At 32.1% G+C, this 18,815-nt stretch overlaps 2 protein-coding genes across 5 annotated transcripts in view; one reads left to right on the top strand and one right to left on the bottom strand.

The window, feature by feature from the left end:
- Window positions 1–18,815, top strand: part of LOC117037930 (zinc finger protein 333) — a 1,118,586-nt gene that overhangs the window by 600,620 nt on the left and 499,151 nt on the right. The window lies entirely within an intron of this gene.
- The window catches only part of TLL1 (tolloid like 1), a 179,088-nt gene that overhangs the window by 25,117 nt on the left and 135,156 nt on the right, over window positions 1–18,815 (bottom strand). For all 4 annotated transcript variants that reach the window (XM_033134461.1, XM_033134462.1, XM_033134459.1 and 1 more), the window contains 4 exons: window positions 12,485–12,680; window positions 9,914–10,039; window positions 7,730–7,890; window positions 4,847–5,027 (listed from right to left, as the gene is read on the bottom strand). In XM_033134461.1, the coding sequence (XP_032990352.1) occupies window positions 4,847–5,027; window positions 7,730–7,890; window positions 9,914–10,039; window positions 12,485–12,680 (664 nt within the window). The remainder of the gene's footprint in view (window positions 1–4,846; window positions 5,028–7,729; window positions 7,891–9,913; window positions 10,040–12,484; window positions 12,681–18,815) is intronic.

Raw genomic sequence — 18,815 nt, 5'->3', positions numbered from 1 at the left:
ACTAATAAACTCTACTGAGAGCTACGGTAGACAATTTACTCTTTCCAAAACATACAAATATTTAAGTATTGCTAATAATAAAACTTGGAACAGGATTCAAAATCATAGGAGAGTTTTAACTGTGTTCTTCTTTGAAATTAGTCACACTAATATTTAAAGATTTGTTAGAATAATATCAAGTTGTATTTCTTTAAAAAATATCTATGACCATTCCATGAGAGAATTTGTGTACAAGAGAAACAATGTAAAGAAATATCTGTATAAGATGAAAGTGGATAAAGAGCATATCAGTTGAAATCACTTAAATTTAGAGATAGAAAAATTACACAAATCATTTTATCTCAGTCTTATATTTATTATAGACAAAAATAAAATGGAAATCTGAATTTCATTCCATTTCTGCCACTAAGCAAGTCACTAGGTACATCAGTAATAGAGCACAATCCCATTAAAGTTATCTGTGAGGAAGACTGCTTTTAAGTGAGGTTTATTCTTCCAATTCTGTGTTCTCGCTATTGCAGAAGTCACAATTGAGTCTGCACTAATACAGGAAGGTAGAATATCTATGCTCAACTCTCACTGCCTGAAGTCATTTGTTATATAATTCCTAAATAATGAATGCGACAATTGAAAATTTTAAAACACATCAATTTCCAAAAGGTGGATGTTTTTACCTACATAAAGTCTTACAAACATTTCCTTTAAGTTTAAACCATATAAACATGTAAAGAGAAATAACTATTCTGAGTAGGATACAGGTTAACTGCAAATTTGTACACTTGGGTTCAAATATTCATAAAACATCATATAAAATTAAGTTTTGTTTTGCTATCATATAAAGTAAGTAATCATTGTTAATCTAAAACAAACCTCACTCAGTCCAAGAAAATAACAGTTATATATTGTTGGACCAGATATCATCTATAAAATGCCTATGCCACCATATTCTGAATTAGCTAAAAATTGAATAGACATACAATTCTAAATCATGTCCAAATAACTTTAGTAGTCCTAATATCCTTATATGCTTTGATATTACTTCATTATACTGCTTTTTAAATATACCTTAGAATCAGTATACATAATATATGACACTGAATTTTTAGAGGCACTTGTAGATTGTCTGCTGTATACTACAATAACTTCAAAACTTTCAAGCTATAGCATTTTTCATGAATAATTTAAGATATTCAATCAGAATTTGTATGTGACAGTTTCTTACTCTTATGACAATGGAAGTGACAGAAATCAATATTGATTATTCTGCTAATAAGTTCTTAGAATCATTCTGCCAGTTTCATTTCTTAGGTCTATAAAGTGCTTATTTACGTTTGAAGACTATATGCAAATACAACTAAAATCTCTATATGATTATTTGTGAAATAATTGTATTTCAGAAATAATCTATAAATATTTTATTTCACTCTACATGGTACATAAAAAAATTTAAATATATTTCCTTGTCTTTTTTTTTCCTTGATGCATCACTTCGTAACAAGAAAGCTAGAATTTACTTCTAAATAGCTGTCCTCTCCATATAATATAGAATCCCCTATTATCAAATGTTGTTTCTTCTTTTTATTGAATTCCTTGATAATTGTTCTTAGAAAAATAATGTGAATAAATAGTTGAACATGTTATATTCCTCATTATGTTTTCATAAATTCATAACCACTTCTGAAATTTTAGAACACTGGTAACAATCAGAACCGTGTAAGATTAAGTCTTCTTAAAATAGCTCTTGATTAAAGGCTATCATAGGGCAACAATTATTCAATTTTCTATAATAAGATAAGTTAACTATACAAGTTAAAATTATAAAATTTAACTCAATTAAAACATTTATATTAATATTATTAACTTGTATTACTATTTATTAATAAATAGATGAACTGAAAATTTTCTTCACTCTCAAATATCAAAATGTATTAGGTAATGTTTGCAAATCTAGAATATTTGGGGTAACAGATAGGTAGAAATAGGATATTGTTTTTTTCCTAAAGTTATTTTTACATTGAAATCAGATGAAAACAGAGAAATTGAGAAACACTATAATACACCAACTCTCCACCTTAACACAAGCATTCCTGGTATTTTTATATAGCAGCTTTCAGGTTTGCTCCCACCTACATGCTTAGCTGTATGCACAATGCACAGATAGATTTATATCTAGGTTTCCATTAATATTTCATCATATACAACTTTATACACCTTGTAATCATTAAATTATATTTATCGTTAAATTAATACATGATTACATATTAATATACTTCAAGCATTATTAGAACTCTAAAATATTTTCAATATGGGTAGAACCTATCTATAAAAATGGGTAATCTTTTGTAAATTATGATTTTGTGAGATGATCAGAATTAGAACGTTAAGTGACTTCAGTCCTTATTTGATGCCCTTTCTTGATAGTACCACACCAGCTCTTTATTTCAAATATCATGTTTTTATCTTCCCTTTCCCTGAGCAAATGTCTTCCTCAGGAAATTAAATATGAAATAGATCTAATACTAATCTTGAACCACAGTATTTTAAACATGAATCTGAACAACTGCCAAGACTTTTTAATGCATCGAAAAGGAAACACTGAAAGTTTATATTTAATGATAATTACCTTAAACTTTACAAATAATATAATAAAGAAGTGAAAACTGGATCTGCTGTTTTTCAGGTTACAAATATATTGAGTGTAGCATATAACTAATGCTATTTGCAAAGGGCATGATCAGTTTATGGTTAAGACAAACCAAGACATATGGGGGTTTAAATGCTTTGTGACACTGAGCAGTGTACTAACTCCTCAGCTGCTTCATCTGTCAAATGAATATGACAATGAGAATGTTACAGCCTTATTGTGATTATTAAAGAACTAATATGTGCCTGCATAGTAAGTTTTCAAAATGGCAACTGTAATATGAATGTTTGGAGTTTGATTTCCCCTTGAACTTCATTGTTGTTCAGTGTACTTAACTACTTACATGCCATCAGACAATTTAAGCTAGTCTCTATAAAAATGAAGTTTTGTCACCTAGTTGATTTATAATTGTTAAATTGATAAATACTAAAAACAGAGACAATTTCCTAAAATGATCTGAATCTGTAAATGTGAGTTATAGCAAATTAACCATTTTGAGCTTAAGCATTACCAAGGAACTCAGATTATCTTACAATTATACAGCTACATAGAGATAGGAATAAAGACTATATATTCTCATGGAGAACACAGGTGCTGTTCTAAATAGCATCTTCTGTACATGCCTCCATATCTATAAGAATTAAAGTAGCATGCCTTGTATTTCAACAGTATTCTCCTAAAGACACAAACAAATAACCTGTCTTTATGATTTGGAAACATTTGCCTGACCAAAAATATCAGACAGTGAATTTTAAATATTCTGGGTAACTTCAAATGTAATCATACTTTGTCACCAGTATATCTAGCATGTTCCTTTAGAAAAAGTATTACCAAATAAAATATATAACTAATTTAAATATAAAAGAATCCTGAATGTCATTAATATTATGATAAAATATATTTACTTTATAGTTTAAATATTTAAAATAAATATTTAGGTGCCTCTAAGAAGCCCGATCTTTAACCATTCAAAACCTGAAATTTACAAATACACGATCTTTATAAAATAGTGAAGTCTAAGGAAGTCTTCCTTTCAGTGAAATAGGATATTAAAATTCTACTTTGAATAACATAAATCTTAAATGAATGCCTGAGAAGAATTTTTAAAAGGCAATTAAATCTGGGGGAAGGAGAGAATGAGAACAAGTGCGCCCGGCTCCATTGTATTTCGAATGTACTTTTGTGTATGACTTGGACCTCAATGGAGCTTGTGAACCATTAACTTCAATTACACTGAAACCCCAAACAAACCGTGGGCATTGTAAGTCTCATTAATTTTAAACACATGGGGACTGGAATCAATGGACTTTGAATTAACTCAATCCAAATTACCTAATATTAAAACATAATTGCAATTCAGCTGCTTTAAATTGCTTGCCAGTCTGAAAGGCAGAATAGATTGCTGCACTAAGGTTTATTACAAGTTTATCTATTTTTAAAATTGCACAATAATATTTTTATAAGTCTGAAATTGGGATAATAAGGGAATTTCACTGATGTTTCTATAGATTTTCTTAACATTTCATAACCTGTTATCAAGTTTCAGCTCTTTAAGAGGAAAATTTTACTGTGAGTTCGTTAAACTAAACATTAAATTCCAAATATATAAGTGCCAACTGCTAAACATATCTGATGATATATTATTTTTAGTATAAAACGATAATTTCCATAGTTCTAGGTCTCTTTCTGCAATCATTTCTATAGTGATGAGGAGAAATAGATTTTAATATCAGCTAATAAAAATGAAAATACAAGAAGAGAAATAAGAAACATGTTGCTAACTGGTAAGAATAAAAAATATGCTGCTAAAGTGAGACCACGTCTTCTAAAACCAACGATAAATTATTTTGAAAATGTCTGCAAGGTTTTGGAAGTTTGGTATCATTATCCCCAGGCACTAGTAGAGAGTAATATCCCCGTATGAAAATATTATTATGTTTGTGTTACTTGTACTTGCCTCAATAATATTTGATTAGCTTATATAAGATCTAAGTGTTTGACAGCTGCATTTCAACAGGGCCCCTTTCTTAGCATCCTAAATTTGAGGAAAAAAGAGTTGTTCTACCTAGGATAAACGGTCATGCATTCTATGTACCTCTGAATTACAGCAATAGAAAACTACGGAAAACGGATAACATATAATTTAAGCCAATCCACCTTAAAAATCCATAATATAGATATTCAGCATGTGAATACTACTACCTGAAAAGAAATGTGCTTTGAAGCCCTTCTTAGACACGGTATTGTCAGATTTGAATTCAATTCTCATATTGTTGAACTGGGATGTGATCACTTCAGGTACGTCAGCACCACAAAATTTGCCGTGCAATTTAGACTCCGAGGAAAGGCCACTCCAAATCTCCACGTAATCATATTTGCAAACCTAAAAAAAAAAACCAGGGTTATTGTAGTCACCCGATTTGAAAGTACCAGATTATTTTTGAAAAGTGTATCATGTTTTTCCCTCTTTACTTCAGGAATAGTCATACTGGAATTAACAGGTAAGAAAAAAAATCAAGAAAAGAGTCCAAACATGAGGCAGAAGCCTGGAAAGATGGATCTGAGAAGAATTTTGTTCTGAATTTCTCCAAGAGTGATATATATAATGGTATGCCGTATGCTTGTTTATGCCATGTATTCACAGCATACATTTTTTTTTCCCCAAAAAAATACAGAGTTAAGGAGAATGGAGATAAGTGTGTGTTGACAGGATGGCACTGATGATTACAGGAAGAGTAGCAGTTGCTGCTTTAAAAAAAAATTATATATATATATATGTGTATATATATATGTATATATATATGTATATATATATATATATTTAAATGTCTAAATTTTCAGTAGGAACTGTGAAAGAACTTGTCATGTGCTCTTATTTATGCTGACAACAATTAAAACAACCATTAGCAACAGAAATGATCCTTTCTATTATAAAGATGAGAAAACTGAGGTTCAGAAATTTTGCATAACTTGTCCAAAGTTATACATATCATACATGGCAGCATGGTGATTAATACCATGGGGTTTGGCTGGGTCCAGACCTACCTCCCAGAAACTTCATTCTAATCAGAACAGCACCATAAGAAACTTTCAAAATGAGACAGACACTTGGTGTATAATAAAAAGGATCCTTGACTTTTCAACCTTATCAAACTGATATTTCTTCATTTCTTTGCGTTGCTAGTTACTGTGAAGTTACTGGGTAGCATTGCTGCAGGATTGCAAACAGATAGGAATTCCACACAGTGGGATGGAGGCAGGAATTTATACTAAAATGAAGTAGACCCATTCTAATTTATCTATAATGCACTAACACCACCAAAATGGAAGAAGATAAGTGAATGCCAGGTAGTCGTAAGCATTTTTGTGGCTACTAGCAGATTTTTCCATATATACTTTAAAGTTCCGACAGGGCACATTCTAAAGAACACATCCTGCATGAATGACCTGATTGCATAAATGTGTAATTAGCAAGTTTAACAATGCATATGATTGAACCCTGGGGCCTGATCTGTACTTTGCAATATGTCAATCCAAATTACTGGTTCTTGTGATATTAATTAGGTGATAAATTAGCAAAATGTTGCTAGGAAAAATCAAATAAGTTCTCTACTTTGTTACAACTGCAATTTGTTTAGAGAGGTCTCTGATATAAGATAGGAGAATGTTACCAAGGTGAACATTCCTTGAGGTTGACTTTCCTTCTGGATATCAACATAATGAATAAAATAATAAAGTGTTAGCTTAACTCAATATTCTATAAGCCAAGTTTTTGTTCATGCCTTTTTTAAATAGCTAAGACATCAAGCTATGAATATACACAGAATTTTCTAATAGTCTTCCACACAGCAACATCATAATAAGTTTGTAAACTTCCAAGAATAAAGATCACTACCATGAGAAACTGCTTTTGGAACACAATGCTCCATTCATTTAAAACCATCTACCCTCCTTCCTCCTGAATATAAACTTCTAACCTTCTTAGGAACATCTCTCAATTAATGAATCGAAATGTCATATCTGCCACAACTAATAATAGCTTGAGGGAAAACTGAGAGAGTACAAGTCTTTTCGATATAGAGTTCATACCAAACCCCAGAAGGTACGGAGGTTCCCATTTTCAAAAAGCGTCATATGAAAACTTTCCTAAAAATACTATAAAAATTATTTTCTTCATTTCAAACTTTCCCCAGTTTTTGGTATCATATGAAAACTATGTTCCATGTGGAGAAAATATGTTAGAAATATAAATTGTAGTCTTTTGCATCATAAAACTTACACAGGATGTAAAGAAGATCTCAAAATGTTCATTGAGCTCTATCAATAATTCTACATTTCACTGAAATATGTAAGTTCATCACACTTCAGACTTTAATTTCCTTTAAGGAAACACAAAAGTCAGCAACTTCTTTTTACCTCAAGTCATTAGTAAGAGATTTAAAAATGCACAGAAGCACCTTTCAAATAAATGATTTCACTTGTTTAAATGTGGTTACCTAAAAGAAAACTGTACTAAAGTAAGGTTTTGTAAAAGAAAGATAGCATCAACTAAATCCATCTTTTATTGAGGTTAAAGCATTAATCCTTCCTTATTTGTGAACCATGAGCACATTAATAATAAACTACTTATATAAAAATATACCTATTTCTATAAGCAAAATATATCAGGTTCTCCCAAATGAATATTTTTGTTAAGTCTCAACCAGTAGATTTTTTTTTCTAGAAAAGTCTATGTGACATGAAGCTGACCTTATTTTTTCATAGTTATTTAATAAATCGAAAAATGCTGTATATTAATACACTAAGTAAAATCTCCCTCAGAGTAATTTTCAGTCCTCCAGAAACAGTTGAAAATATAATCCAATGTCAACAGGAATTACAAGCAGTTGCAGAAATGAGCAGTAGAGCAAAGAAAGACTACAATGTCTATACTATTGTACTACTGAAATTCTTTCTTCCTTTCCCTCCCTTCCTCCCTCCATCCTTCTTTCTTTCTTTCCTTCCTTTTCTATTTTTAGTTTACTAGTTTCTCTTTAGGGATTCCCAAAACACGATAGAAAAAAATTACATTTATTGTTCACTTACTTCATTGCCTTCCAATTCAAAAAACTCAAACTTCATAGAAATCCTGTACTGGGTTGGTGCAACCACTTGCCACACACAGTTTTTATTAGGAGGGTACTCCTTGGGCCAGCCTGGAGTGGTTATGGTGCCATTCAGTTTGGTAAGAAGTCCTCCACAAGCCGCTAGAAGGAACAGAAATGGAAAAGGTTTTCCTTTAACAAAGTCATCCCCTTTTTAGCACCTTCCCGTTTTTAACCAACCATCTCAGCATTAAATTTCAACTATCTTCCAGATTTTTCCAAATCCATACAGCTGTAATCTCTGGGTTCCTTAAGTCTCTGGTACAACTATTTTAATAAACTAATCCCATTTATAAACTGTTAATTTGTAGCTTTGGAGTCAAGCAAATTATGGCTGTACCACAACATTTTAGATCACTTTCAAGTTGGGTGAGTAATATAAAGAAAACTGGGTGTCAGTTTTCTTGTCTTTTAATTGGGTATAATAATTTCTACACCATATGGTTATTGTGAGAACTAATGAAAAGATACGTGTAAAGCACCATATAGTCTGATACAGCAAGACCAAAATCAATTGTTTATTTCTTTAACACTTTTTGACTCGAGACAAGCACTAGGCAGGAAAGATAAACTATAGTAAATAGAACATAGTTGTTATTCCAAAAACTCCATTTAACAATTGGTTTTCTTTCCCTTTTGGATGATCTATTTAAAAGAGGTACTGTTTATGTCACCTCTCTTCCCTATTGATAGGGAGCTTAGCAAAATCAGAGTATCCAAAAACAAGCTAAGTGAAAAGAATATATATTATACACGGTTTATAATTAATTCCTAGGGAATCAAAGTGTTACCTAAGGTAACTGGTCTCTACTTTAATTGTGTGTGTGTGTGTGTGTATGCAACTATATTTATAAATATATAGTAAAAAAAAAGTACCTGTACTTTAATGTTTACTATTTTTTGGTAAATTATTATGAAGTAAATTATTTACTTCTAGGAGCTACGCAGAAATAATAGTCATGTTATTTTATATTGTCTGATCTACAATGTCCTCTGCTTTCAAAATATTGCATTTTTTTTCATAATTGTGTCTATTCAGTATAGGAAGCAGAATAGTAGTTTAATAGATAGGATGGAAATTTTTGCCAAACAGAAGAGTTAAAACTTTTAGAAAGGGAGTTTTTGATTTTTTTTTTAAATATGTGAACTAGGGTATGACAGTTACTCCTTAAGCAAATAATTCTGCCACCTTTGCCACTTATCATGTCCTTTATTACAGCTACAGTAGAGAACCAGGTGCTTATGCTTAGGGAGCTTACATTTTTGTCAGAAACACCAAAAGTAAACTAAATAAATACAAAAATATAAATAATGTTACACTGCTACAAGTTCTATGAAAATGACTATAGCAGAAATGTTTAGAGGAACACATGAAAAGTAGAATGGGGAACGTCAGATCAGTCCTTTCATTTGGTCTGTAATTCGAGTATGGGGCCTGTAATAGGATGGATCACAGGTAATGAAAAACAGTCAGGTTTAATTCTAAAGAAAGAGACCATAGAATATGGTATCAATCAATCAATCAATCAATCAATCAATCAATCCCAGTAAACAAGATGTCTCATCTTAGAATTACACGGGAAATGTTGAAAATGTGACCAAATGTCTTTGTTTATGAGCTTTTTATTAATAAAATGCATTTAGCTCCTGCTTTATATCAGACTGTGGTAGATGCTAGACATACAAAGATGATTCAGATTCAGGACTCTGCAGTTTAAAAAGGGAAAAGCACCCATAAACTATGTTAAGAAAAGATTAAAATAAATGATAGATGAATGGATGGATAGATAAAAATCTAGATCCAAATAGAGATAAAAATAGAAACACATATAGATAAGATACATAGATATGATAGATTGATGGATCATACATAGGGAGAGAGAGAGAGAGAGAGAGAGAGAGAGAGAGAGAGAGAGAGAGAGACTTATAAATAATTGGCCTGGTTGATACCAAAGAAGGAAATGACCGATTTTGTAATAAGAACCCAGGCTTAGTTTCACATTAACTGTGACTATAAATGGATTCTTATTAGTTGAAGAAATAAGTTACTATAGAGAAGAGAGAGAGAGAGATTCAGAGGGCAGAGGGGTTCAGACAGGGAACGCCAAGTGCAAAGCCATCATACCTTCACAGGTCCTTTTGTCAGGTCCCAGCTCATAGCCAGGCTCACAGGCACACTGGTAACTGCCCAGGGTGTTCAGACATCGCTGCTCACAACCTCCACGGTCAGGTTTACCACACTCGTCTTCCTCTATAAAGATGGTGAGAGTTAGAGAATGACACGAGTATTTTGTTTTTACATATTGAGGTGTAAAATTTTTTCAAAACATGATATACTTAATAGCTCTGAATGAAACTGAAACAATTGATAGCTTCAACAAAGGAACAGGAATAATTTGCAAGCCCTTAATGGACAAAAAAACAGAACTCACATCACTGCAACCTAAGAATAGGTAACAACCAAGAGAAGTATTGGAAACCTACAGAAGATCACCTTATCTCAGTATGTTTTTTATCTGATATGAGGCCAAAGGGGATTGTTAAAACCTAGAGATTTTTTTCAGAAGGAAACAGAAAAAGTTATTGAAAAAACACAACTTCACCTGTTGATTTCAGAGTATAGTTTGCTAGATAGTCTAGAAAAATGTTTTTAAAGAAATAGATTATAGTGAATATAAATTAAAGAAAAAAAACTCCCAGAAACTTACAAGATCTCTTTAAATTTAAAGCATTCTGTGTTTTTACATGGAAAGGTTAATACAGAAAATATAATAATTCCATATTTTTGTAAATGCATATACTATTTTGATTGTATGGAAACATGAAAAATACACATGAAATACAAATATGAAAAATACATAAAATCATATGTGACAAGGTACTCCATAATCTCACTCTTCAGGTATAATCTATTATGATTTAGGAAATTAGCAAACAATATTCTTCGGAGAAATTACACATCTGACAAACGCTAAGCATTTTTGATAACCAAATATGAAAACATCACATGAGAAAATCTTGATAGCATATTTTTTATACCATAAAATAGAACACATAGAGAAGATTTAAATCATGTAAATGTTTATTTTAATAAATACTTTGAATACGTATAGGAAAAGTGACAAAGGTCTCTGCCTTTCAATTCATATCATGAATACATAAGTAACTCTAAGGGAAAATCTATTATACTGTTCAGTTTGGGGATTATAATCAACGATGTTGTAAAGATTTTGTATGGGGTCAGATGGGCACTTGTCTTATTAGGGAGACCACTTCATGGACTGTGTACCTGCCTGACCACTGCACTGTACACCTGAAGCTGAAGCTGAATAATATTGAATGTCAACTGTAATTTAATATATACATATTTAATATATATATAATATTTATACATATATATGTAATTTAATATAATATGTATATATATAGTCACAGGATATGGAATACAACATAGGGAATAGAATCGATGGAATTGTAACTGCTATATACGATATCAGAGGGGTAGTAGGTTGGGGGGTGGGGGTGGTTATCACTTTGTGAGAGGTGTAAATGTCTAACTATTACATTGTTTTGTACACCTGAAACTAACAAAAATTTTTTTAAAATATAATGCTGTCTTTAAATAATGAAAATGGTAGATATTAATAATGCTAAATTTTGACATACACAACTAAATCCACCATATGTCCTTTAAAAATCAGTGTAGAGAATGTTTTTTTTTCCGCCACAAAATAATTTTATTCTACACTAATACACCTAACGTAGGGGCCTATGAATTTTCTAAATGGATATCTGATGTTACTACTTGCACTAAAATAGTTTTCTTTTTACATCAGTAGTACACACCAAATATGGGATGTGAAAATAAACTAAAATTTAATTAGGTAATTCAAAATTAAGGCTCATCAGTAATAACTCTTTGATAAAGATCAGTATCAACTCTTTGTCAAAAAAAAAAAATACATTTTAGGTATTTCACTGCGGAGGCCATAAATCATTTCCAGTGTAGTGGAAACCATTCTGTACTGGTGGTTTGGAAATGCTGCCAGCTGGAAATAAACTGATGAACTACAAGGGAGTAAACCCCTTTCTGGATATGAATCCTGTGTTGACTATTATTGTAAATATTTTCTCCCTTTATGGATTTTGTTATTTTGTCTATTTCATTTAAAAAAAAATGGGTATAATACCCTAATGGGGTTCCTACTGTGCTCAAAATTTCAGAACTTTCCCATCAAAACCCACCCAAAATACCCTTATGAACAGTGCACACTTCAACTTTCAATGAGGAAAAACTGAGGGTTGCTAGATGGGCGGGAGGGGTGGGGGGTGGGGGGAGGGTGAGGGGATTGGAGGGCAGTCGGTGACCACAGGATGGCCACGGGTTTGAAAATTAATCTGGGGAACGTAATTTGGTGGTTACCAGAAGGTAAAGGGGTTGGGGGGTGGGGGATGAGGGTGAGGGGGATCAAATGTATGGTGATGGAAGGGGAGCTGACTCTGGGTGGTGAACACACAGTGTGATTTATGGATGATGTGATACAGAATTGCACACCTGAAATCTATGTAATTTTACTAACAATTGTCACCCCAATAAATTTAAAAAAAAAACAAAAACTATATGCTAGTGGTCCACCAAAGCAACACTAACTACCTCATTTATCCCTGACGAAGCAAAGCTGATGTTTCAAATTACCTTTAAAAAAATTGGCAGCAAATCCTGCTTTGTTCACAGTGCCATCAGAAACAAACTTCATCCACAAGGTATTGGAGGTAGATCGGATATCTTCAGGTTTATCATAACCGCAGAAACGCCCTATCAATGGGCTATTTTCGTTGGCTCCATCTCGAACTTCTAGGTAGTCGTAGGCACAGTTGTCATGTCTTTCAATCTTAAAGAGTAAAAATATGTGAACATATATCTCATTCACAGATAAAACAATTTCTGTAGAAAGATGATTATGTGTTCTCTGTGCCATAGTACTGGCATGGTCATACAACAAATTCCTTATTAAATAAGAGCAGTTCTTGCAAGTGTGCATGGTAATAACTACAGTGTCCATGAATAAAGGTCATATTATTCTGGTAGACAGAGATATATTAAAAATAAATCTATGGATCAGTGCATCTACATGTATCTGGATCAACAGAAGTAATTGCCTTTTAAATGAAAATGAAAATTCAAGTTGTGATTCTTTGGGAAAACTGAAAAAAAATCCATACTTAAAATGATCACGAAAAGTAGAGCCAGGTTATGTGATAAGCAATGTAAAATTTCTCAGCAATATTATTATAAAATTGTTGATCATAGTTCATCAAGTCAGCCATTATTTTATTCATAGAGAAGCTGGATTCAAATTCTATTGTCAAATATTGCATTGTTTTAGGTTATAAATATCTTTTTGAAGGAAAAATCTGATGACATGAGATTACATTGCTTTCTAGTCTATGAAATTCTTTACCCACAGTTAGCATAGCTGCATGTAGGAAGACCACTATATTGTAGAATCAGCACTGGCTAGCCCTTTCTCAAGGTACCATGCCTTGTTGAGATGACTTTTTACCTCAATACATTTTCCTCAATCCATATCATCTGGCAGAACTCAGTCTCTCTCCTTAAACAACTAAATGCAAATATTACATCAGACTATTAGCCAATGAAACTTTATGGAGAACTGCAAATTCATGGACCTATTTTTTCACCCTGAGCTACTTCTAAAGACAACTTGTTTTAAAACTTTGGTACAGTTTCTAAATAAAATTCTTGCTTTTAATTTTTTTCACAGAAAATAGGCACTATCCCTGAAGTCTGAATAGAATCAAATGCTTACTAGATATTTGAAGCTAGAAAACCATGAAAAGTATCATATCTTGTCATCAATTATTCAACATACAATTCACTAATATATGAAATTCTGTTACAAAACAAATGTCAGAAAATGCTCACTCCGTGGAACTGCAACAAGAATGCACAAAACTGCTGATATAGTTGGTTGAAGAATCTGTTTCCTGATTTATCAAAACATTAACAGTGATAGTCTTCACATCAGGTAGCATAAGGACAAACAGAAAAAAAATGCATTTTGAAGTACAGATTCAGTTAGAACTAAGAACTATATTTGCTGCTTTCTGTTTTCTATTTACAATTAGGATTAATTAATTCCTTCAAATAGTGCCTAGTCTATGCCAGGCTCTCTTCTCACCGCCTGGTGTGCATCATTCAGCAAAAAGCAGAGCTTTGCTTCCCTGGAGTTTAGATGCCACTGGTGGGTAGAGAGCAAAGGAACGAAAACTAGGAGAACATAATTTTATCATAATTTTACAATCTTAGAAAGTAATAAATACTGTGGAAAAATACAAAGTGAAACAAGATAAGAAGTACTAGAAGGGGGTTGGGAGGCGTTGATCCAGACTTTTTCTAAAAAATGTATTCTCGTAGTGTGTGGAATTATGGGAATGAATGGAAAATATTTAATCCAAATACTATCTCCTTTTTAAAGCCCATTTTTTAGATGGTAGCTGTTTAAATAGAGAGATGGCGAGGGAGAGCTAGCAGTGGCACTAGTCACTTCACTTAGTCATCAGGATTGACAAGGCCAATCTGACCAGCTATATGCCCTGTTCTCTTAGTCTTTAACACACTCCTTTAAAATTGAAGTTCTCTCTCAATGTGAGATCACTTCCAGATGGCCAAACGCTGTTCTTCAAAGAGACACACAAAATAATATCTAAATTTCTCAAGTGATAGGCTTTGATAAAAGAAAAAGCAACACTGAACTAGTGACAAAATTGTAGGGGAAAGAACCAAAGGTCTCAGCAGCCATCCTCTCACCTGCTTAGAGCAGCACAGAATGAACTGCTCTTGATTCATGAATCATACTGGATGAGGGGAAAAAGAGACTAGGAAGGGAAGAGAAGACGCACAATGAAAAAAGAAGCTCCTTGTAGTAGATCAATTAATAGAAATAAAATTATAATGCATTATACTAGAAGCCATGGTAGAGTAAAAATTAAGGTTAGTTGAAAAGGGCTTTTTAGTTACTATTTTGAGGCGATTAAATGCCTTTATAAGCATTTATAAACAAGGGAGAAAACCAAACAGACTATTGAAAAGGAAACAAAAATTTTATGTTTTGTCGGTGATTAAGAAGAAGTAGAAAAATGATATTTCCCTGTAAATAAAACTCACTCTGTCCTTTTAACAGATATAGAATAGATCACTTTACCTTTTATAGTATACTCACTGGTTACCTAGTGAAAATTGCAGTTTAAGTATTTTATATAATACAAAAAGGATAACTATTTCATGGGTAAAATGCATAACAATGACCAATTTGGGGATTAATTCCACCAGTGCCTATTTATGAATTACACGTTACATACATATGAAATATTATGCACATGGTATTAGGAGAAACACAATAGAAATATACACACTATTCTCACATAGTAAATGCCACAGTTATGGACTTGCTTTAGAAAATAAAACATACCATATATATATATATATATAAAATTAATGTTTAAAAATGCATTATCCATTCACATAACAATTCTAGATAGCTTATCAATGACCTCAATGATCTTTGTTTACATATTTTCACAGTTTAATTGCATTAATCCTAATTGCAATGCCAGCACAATGAATCTGTAGTGTTGGTGTTAATTTTATCTCTTCAATTACATCCCCATCGGAGGAATGATGGTGGGCACAAATGAAAGGTTGGATCATTTTATTTATGTCATTTGTGTAACATTTCCTCCAGCTATAAAAATTATTTCATAATTGATATATGGAATGGATAGAAATAAAATGGTTGAAGCTAAAAAGTGGGTAAATCCATTGATGCTGTCCAGTAAGCTTAAGCTCCATGAGAAAAAGAATACCGACGATTTATAAAAACAAACAAAATGAGAAAAATCAGTGTCTTCTTGAGTTAAAGCGTGGACACAGTTCAAAGATCTGGGCACTGAATGTAAGGTCATGCACAATTACACATATAATAAATTTGTTTTGATAATGTTGATGTTAATTTAAGGTAATTGGAGCATGAACCATACACAAATGTGGCAAGGTTATCATACTGTAAACAGATCTAATACGTACATAGAGACTACAGTGAAAGTGATAGCTCTGAACAGTTTTAGAAAACTGATATTTAAATGACATTAGAAGTAGATGCACAGAGGGTAAGTGGTAAGGGGGTGGTAGATGAGGGTAAAGGGGATCAAATATATGGTGATGGAAGGAGAACTGACTCTGGGTGGTGATCACACAATGTGATTTATAGATGATGTAATACAGAATTGTATACCTGAAATCTATGTAACTTTACTAACAATTGTCACCCTAATAAACTTTAATTTAAAAAAAAATCCAAAAAAAAAAGTAGATGCAAATACACAAAAAAGGAAGAACAAGTACAAAGAGTAGCCAGAAGGGATTATTATTACATTTCATTACTACCATGATTCCCTGAAAATAAGACCTATCGAACAATCAGCTCTAATGTGTCTTTTGGAGTAAAAATTAATATAAGGCCCCATATTATATTATATTACATTACATTACACTACATTACATTACATTAGAAAGACCCGGTCTTATAGTAAAATAACACCGGGTCTTATATTAATCTTTGCTCCAATAGATACATTAGAGCTGATGGTCCAGCTAGGTCTTATTTTTGGGGAAACACAGTAAGTGGGGGCTCATGCCTTTACTGGCAGATTAGAGGGAAGCATGAAAAAGCTGAGTGATTTCTATGTAGCAAGAACTAAAATCAACTAAAGGTAATCTAAAGTGGTCAGCCTCTCTTTCTAAAACTGCCAACTGGTGCAGAGCTTTGTGGTCAGTGCACGTAAGTGAACTCTAAACATTGAAGGAAAGCAACCATGAGGAAGGGCCCTTGCCCAGGCATATGACCCATTCATACACCTTGTCTCCATTTTATAAACTAATCTTCAAATAAATATAACATTGCAAAACATCTACTGCAGTACCTAGTTATTTGTAAAAAGCTATAAAAACTTCAAAATTTCTAGATAATAGTTTCAATAGTCTCTCCCATGCTCCCTGAAAAATTAAAGATAGAATTATCATGTGATTCAGCAACCCCATTTCTAGGTATATACCGAAAAAACAAAAGTAGGGTCTCAAAGAGATATTTATAAATCTATGTTTATAGCAGCATTATTCAGTGAAATAGCCAAAATGTGGAATCCATCCAAACGTCATCAGTGGATGAATGATAAACAAAGGTGGTCTATATATACAATGGAATATTATTCAGCCTTAAAAAGGAAGAAAATACTGTCATGTGCTACAACATGAATGAAATCTAAGGATATTATACTAAGTGAATTCAGCCTGTCACAAAAAGGCAAATATTATACGATTCCACTTACGTGCAGTACCCAGAGTAGACAAATTCATACAGACAGAAACTAGAAGGGGTGGTTGCCAGGGTGTGAGGATAGGCGCAAGGGGAATTGTTGTTTATTGGGTATAGTTTCAGTTTTGCAAGATGAAGACTTCTGGAGACTGGCTGCACAACTGGACAACAATGTGAATGTACTTATAGTGAACTATACACTTAAAAAAATGGTGAAGATGGTTACACTTAACAGACATATAGTAATATGTTTATATTACTATAATAAAAAAATACCCTTTCCCATGACTGTTAGAACATAGTTTCAAAATATAATTAATGCAATCAGCTACAGAAATGATGAAACCTTTATAGATAATATCATGTAAAATTATATACACTTGGAACAATGCCAAAGTAATTATTTTATGCTTTGGGGGAAATATTGAAGAAAAGTATGACTAACAAAAACAATGCAAATTAGCATTTATCACGAAAAATTAATTTTAACAATGGGGAAAAAAATCTAGTAAAGCCTAAAAAATAATGCTATCAACAAAAAGAATTTTGAATAAAAGGAGAAAAGCTTAACGATCATTATTTTAAAGCTTACTGCTATCATATTTAGTATATATTATTACTAATATTAATTAATATTAAGGCATAGATAATTATAGCTAAAAAAGAGGGGAAAATAATATTTTCAACCTGTGAAAATCAAAATTTTAAATCTAGGCTAGGTCTATTTTTATGTGACTCAGGTTTTTAAATGTTGCCACTTCATTTTTTTTTCCTTCATGACAATTATTTTTAACTACTTATAAGTTTAATAACTATTTATTGAAAACCTACTATGGCCAGATAACACACACTTGAAAGTGTATAAAGAGTTGTGAATTAAACAGACATGTCCCTAATTGTCAGGCATATGTTGATTAAACAACACAGATGTACAAATGAAGATCACTATGAAGGGAAAGAATTGAATGCTATGAGAGAATATTGATGCCTCTCTTTGCTACCAGGAACTGGGAGCAAGTGTGTACAGGCCGTGGAACTGGTTCCAGTCACAGTACTGTCAATTAATTGTGTGACCATGGTAAATTTATTTAATCTTTCAGAGTAAAATTATAGCCTAAATCAAAATTCTTATCGTCATTAACCAACATGTAGTCTTAGCCAAACATCCCAAAATATTACACGACAAACATTTAAGATCTCTTTGTCTTGGCTTCTTAGTTCATTCACAGAGACTAGTCTACTTAATTTACAGTAATATAAAATACTTAAAGGAATTAAAGGATTACTTTTAGTCAAGCAATTACTTTAGTCACAAACTACCAAGACAAAAACTTATAAATAGTTTAGAATGTTGCAGCTTGCAGTGATGATGGGTAAAACTATTAAACATCTATGGTTTTCATAATCAAATCAGCGTGTGTAGAAATGTTGACAAATATTCAAATTTAATCCCACTTAAATGAATATATGTGGTGATTTCGATGTAAACATAAGTAATATCTTGGTTTATTTCACTTCTTTTCTGCCTTATTGACATTTCTTGGAAGTTGTTACTACAAATATTTCCAGTCTTCCAAATTTTTCTCTTCTGTATTTCTGCATACTGATAATCCTTAAGTAAAATAACAGTAT

Source organism: Rhinolophus ferrumequinum, chromosome 18 (assembly GCF_004115265.2).
Source record: "Rhinolophus ferrumequinum isolate MPI-CBG mRhiFer1 chromosome 18, mRhiFer1_v1.p, whole genome shotgun sequence".
In the NCBI taxonomy this organism is placed as follows: domain Eukaryota; kingdom Metazoa; phylum Chordata; class Mammalia; order Chiroptera; family Rhinolophidae; genus Rhinolophus; species Rhinolophus ferrumequinum.
Note: the sequence above shows the minus strand (reverse complement) of the source record. Positions and strands in the feature narration are given on the sequence as shown.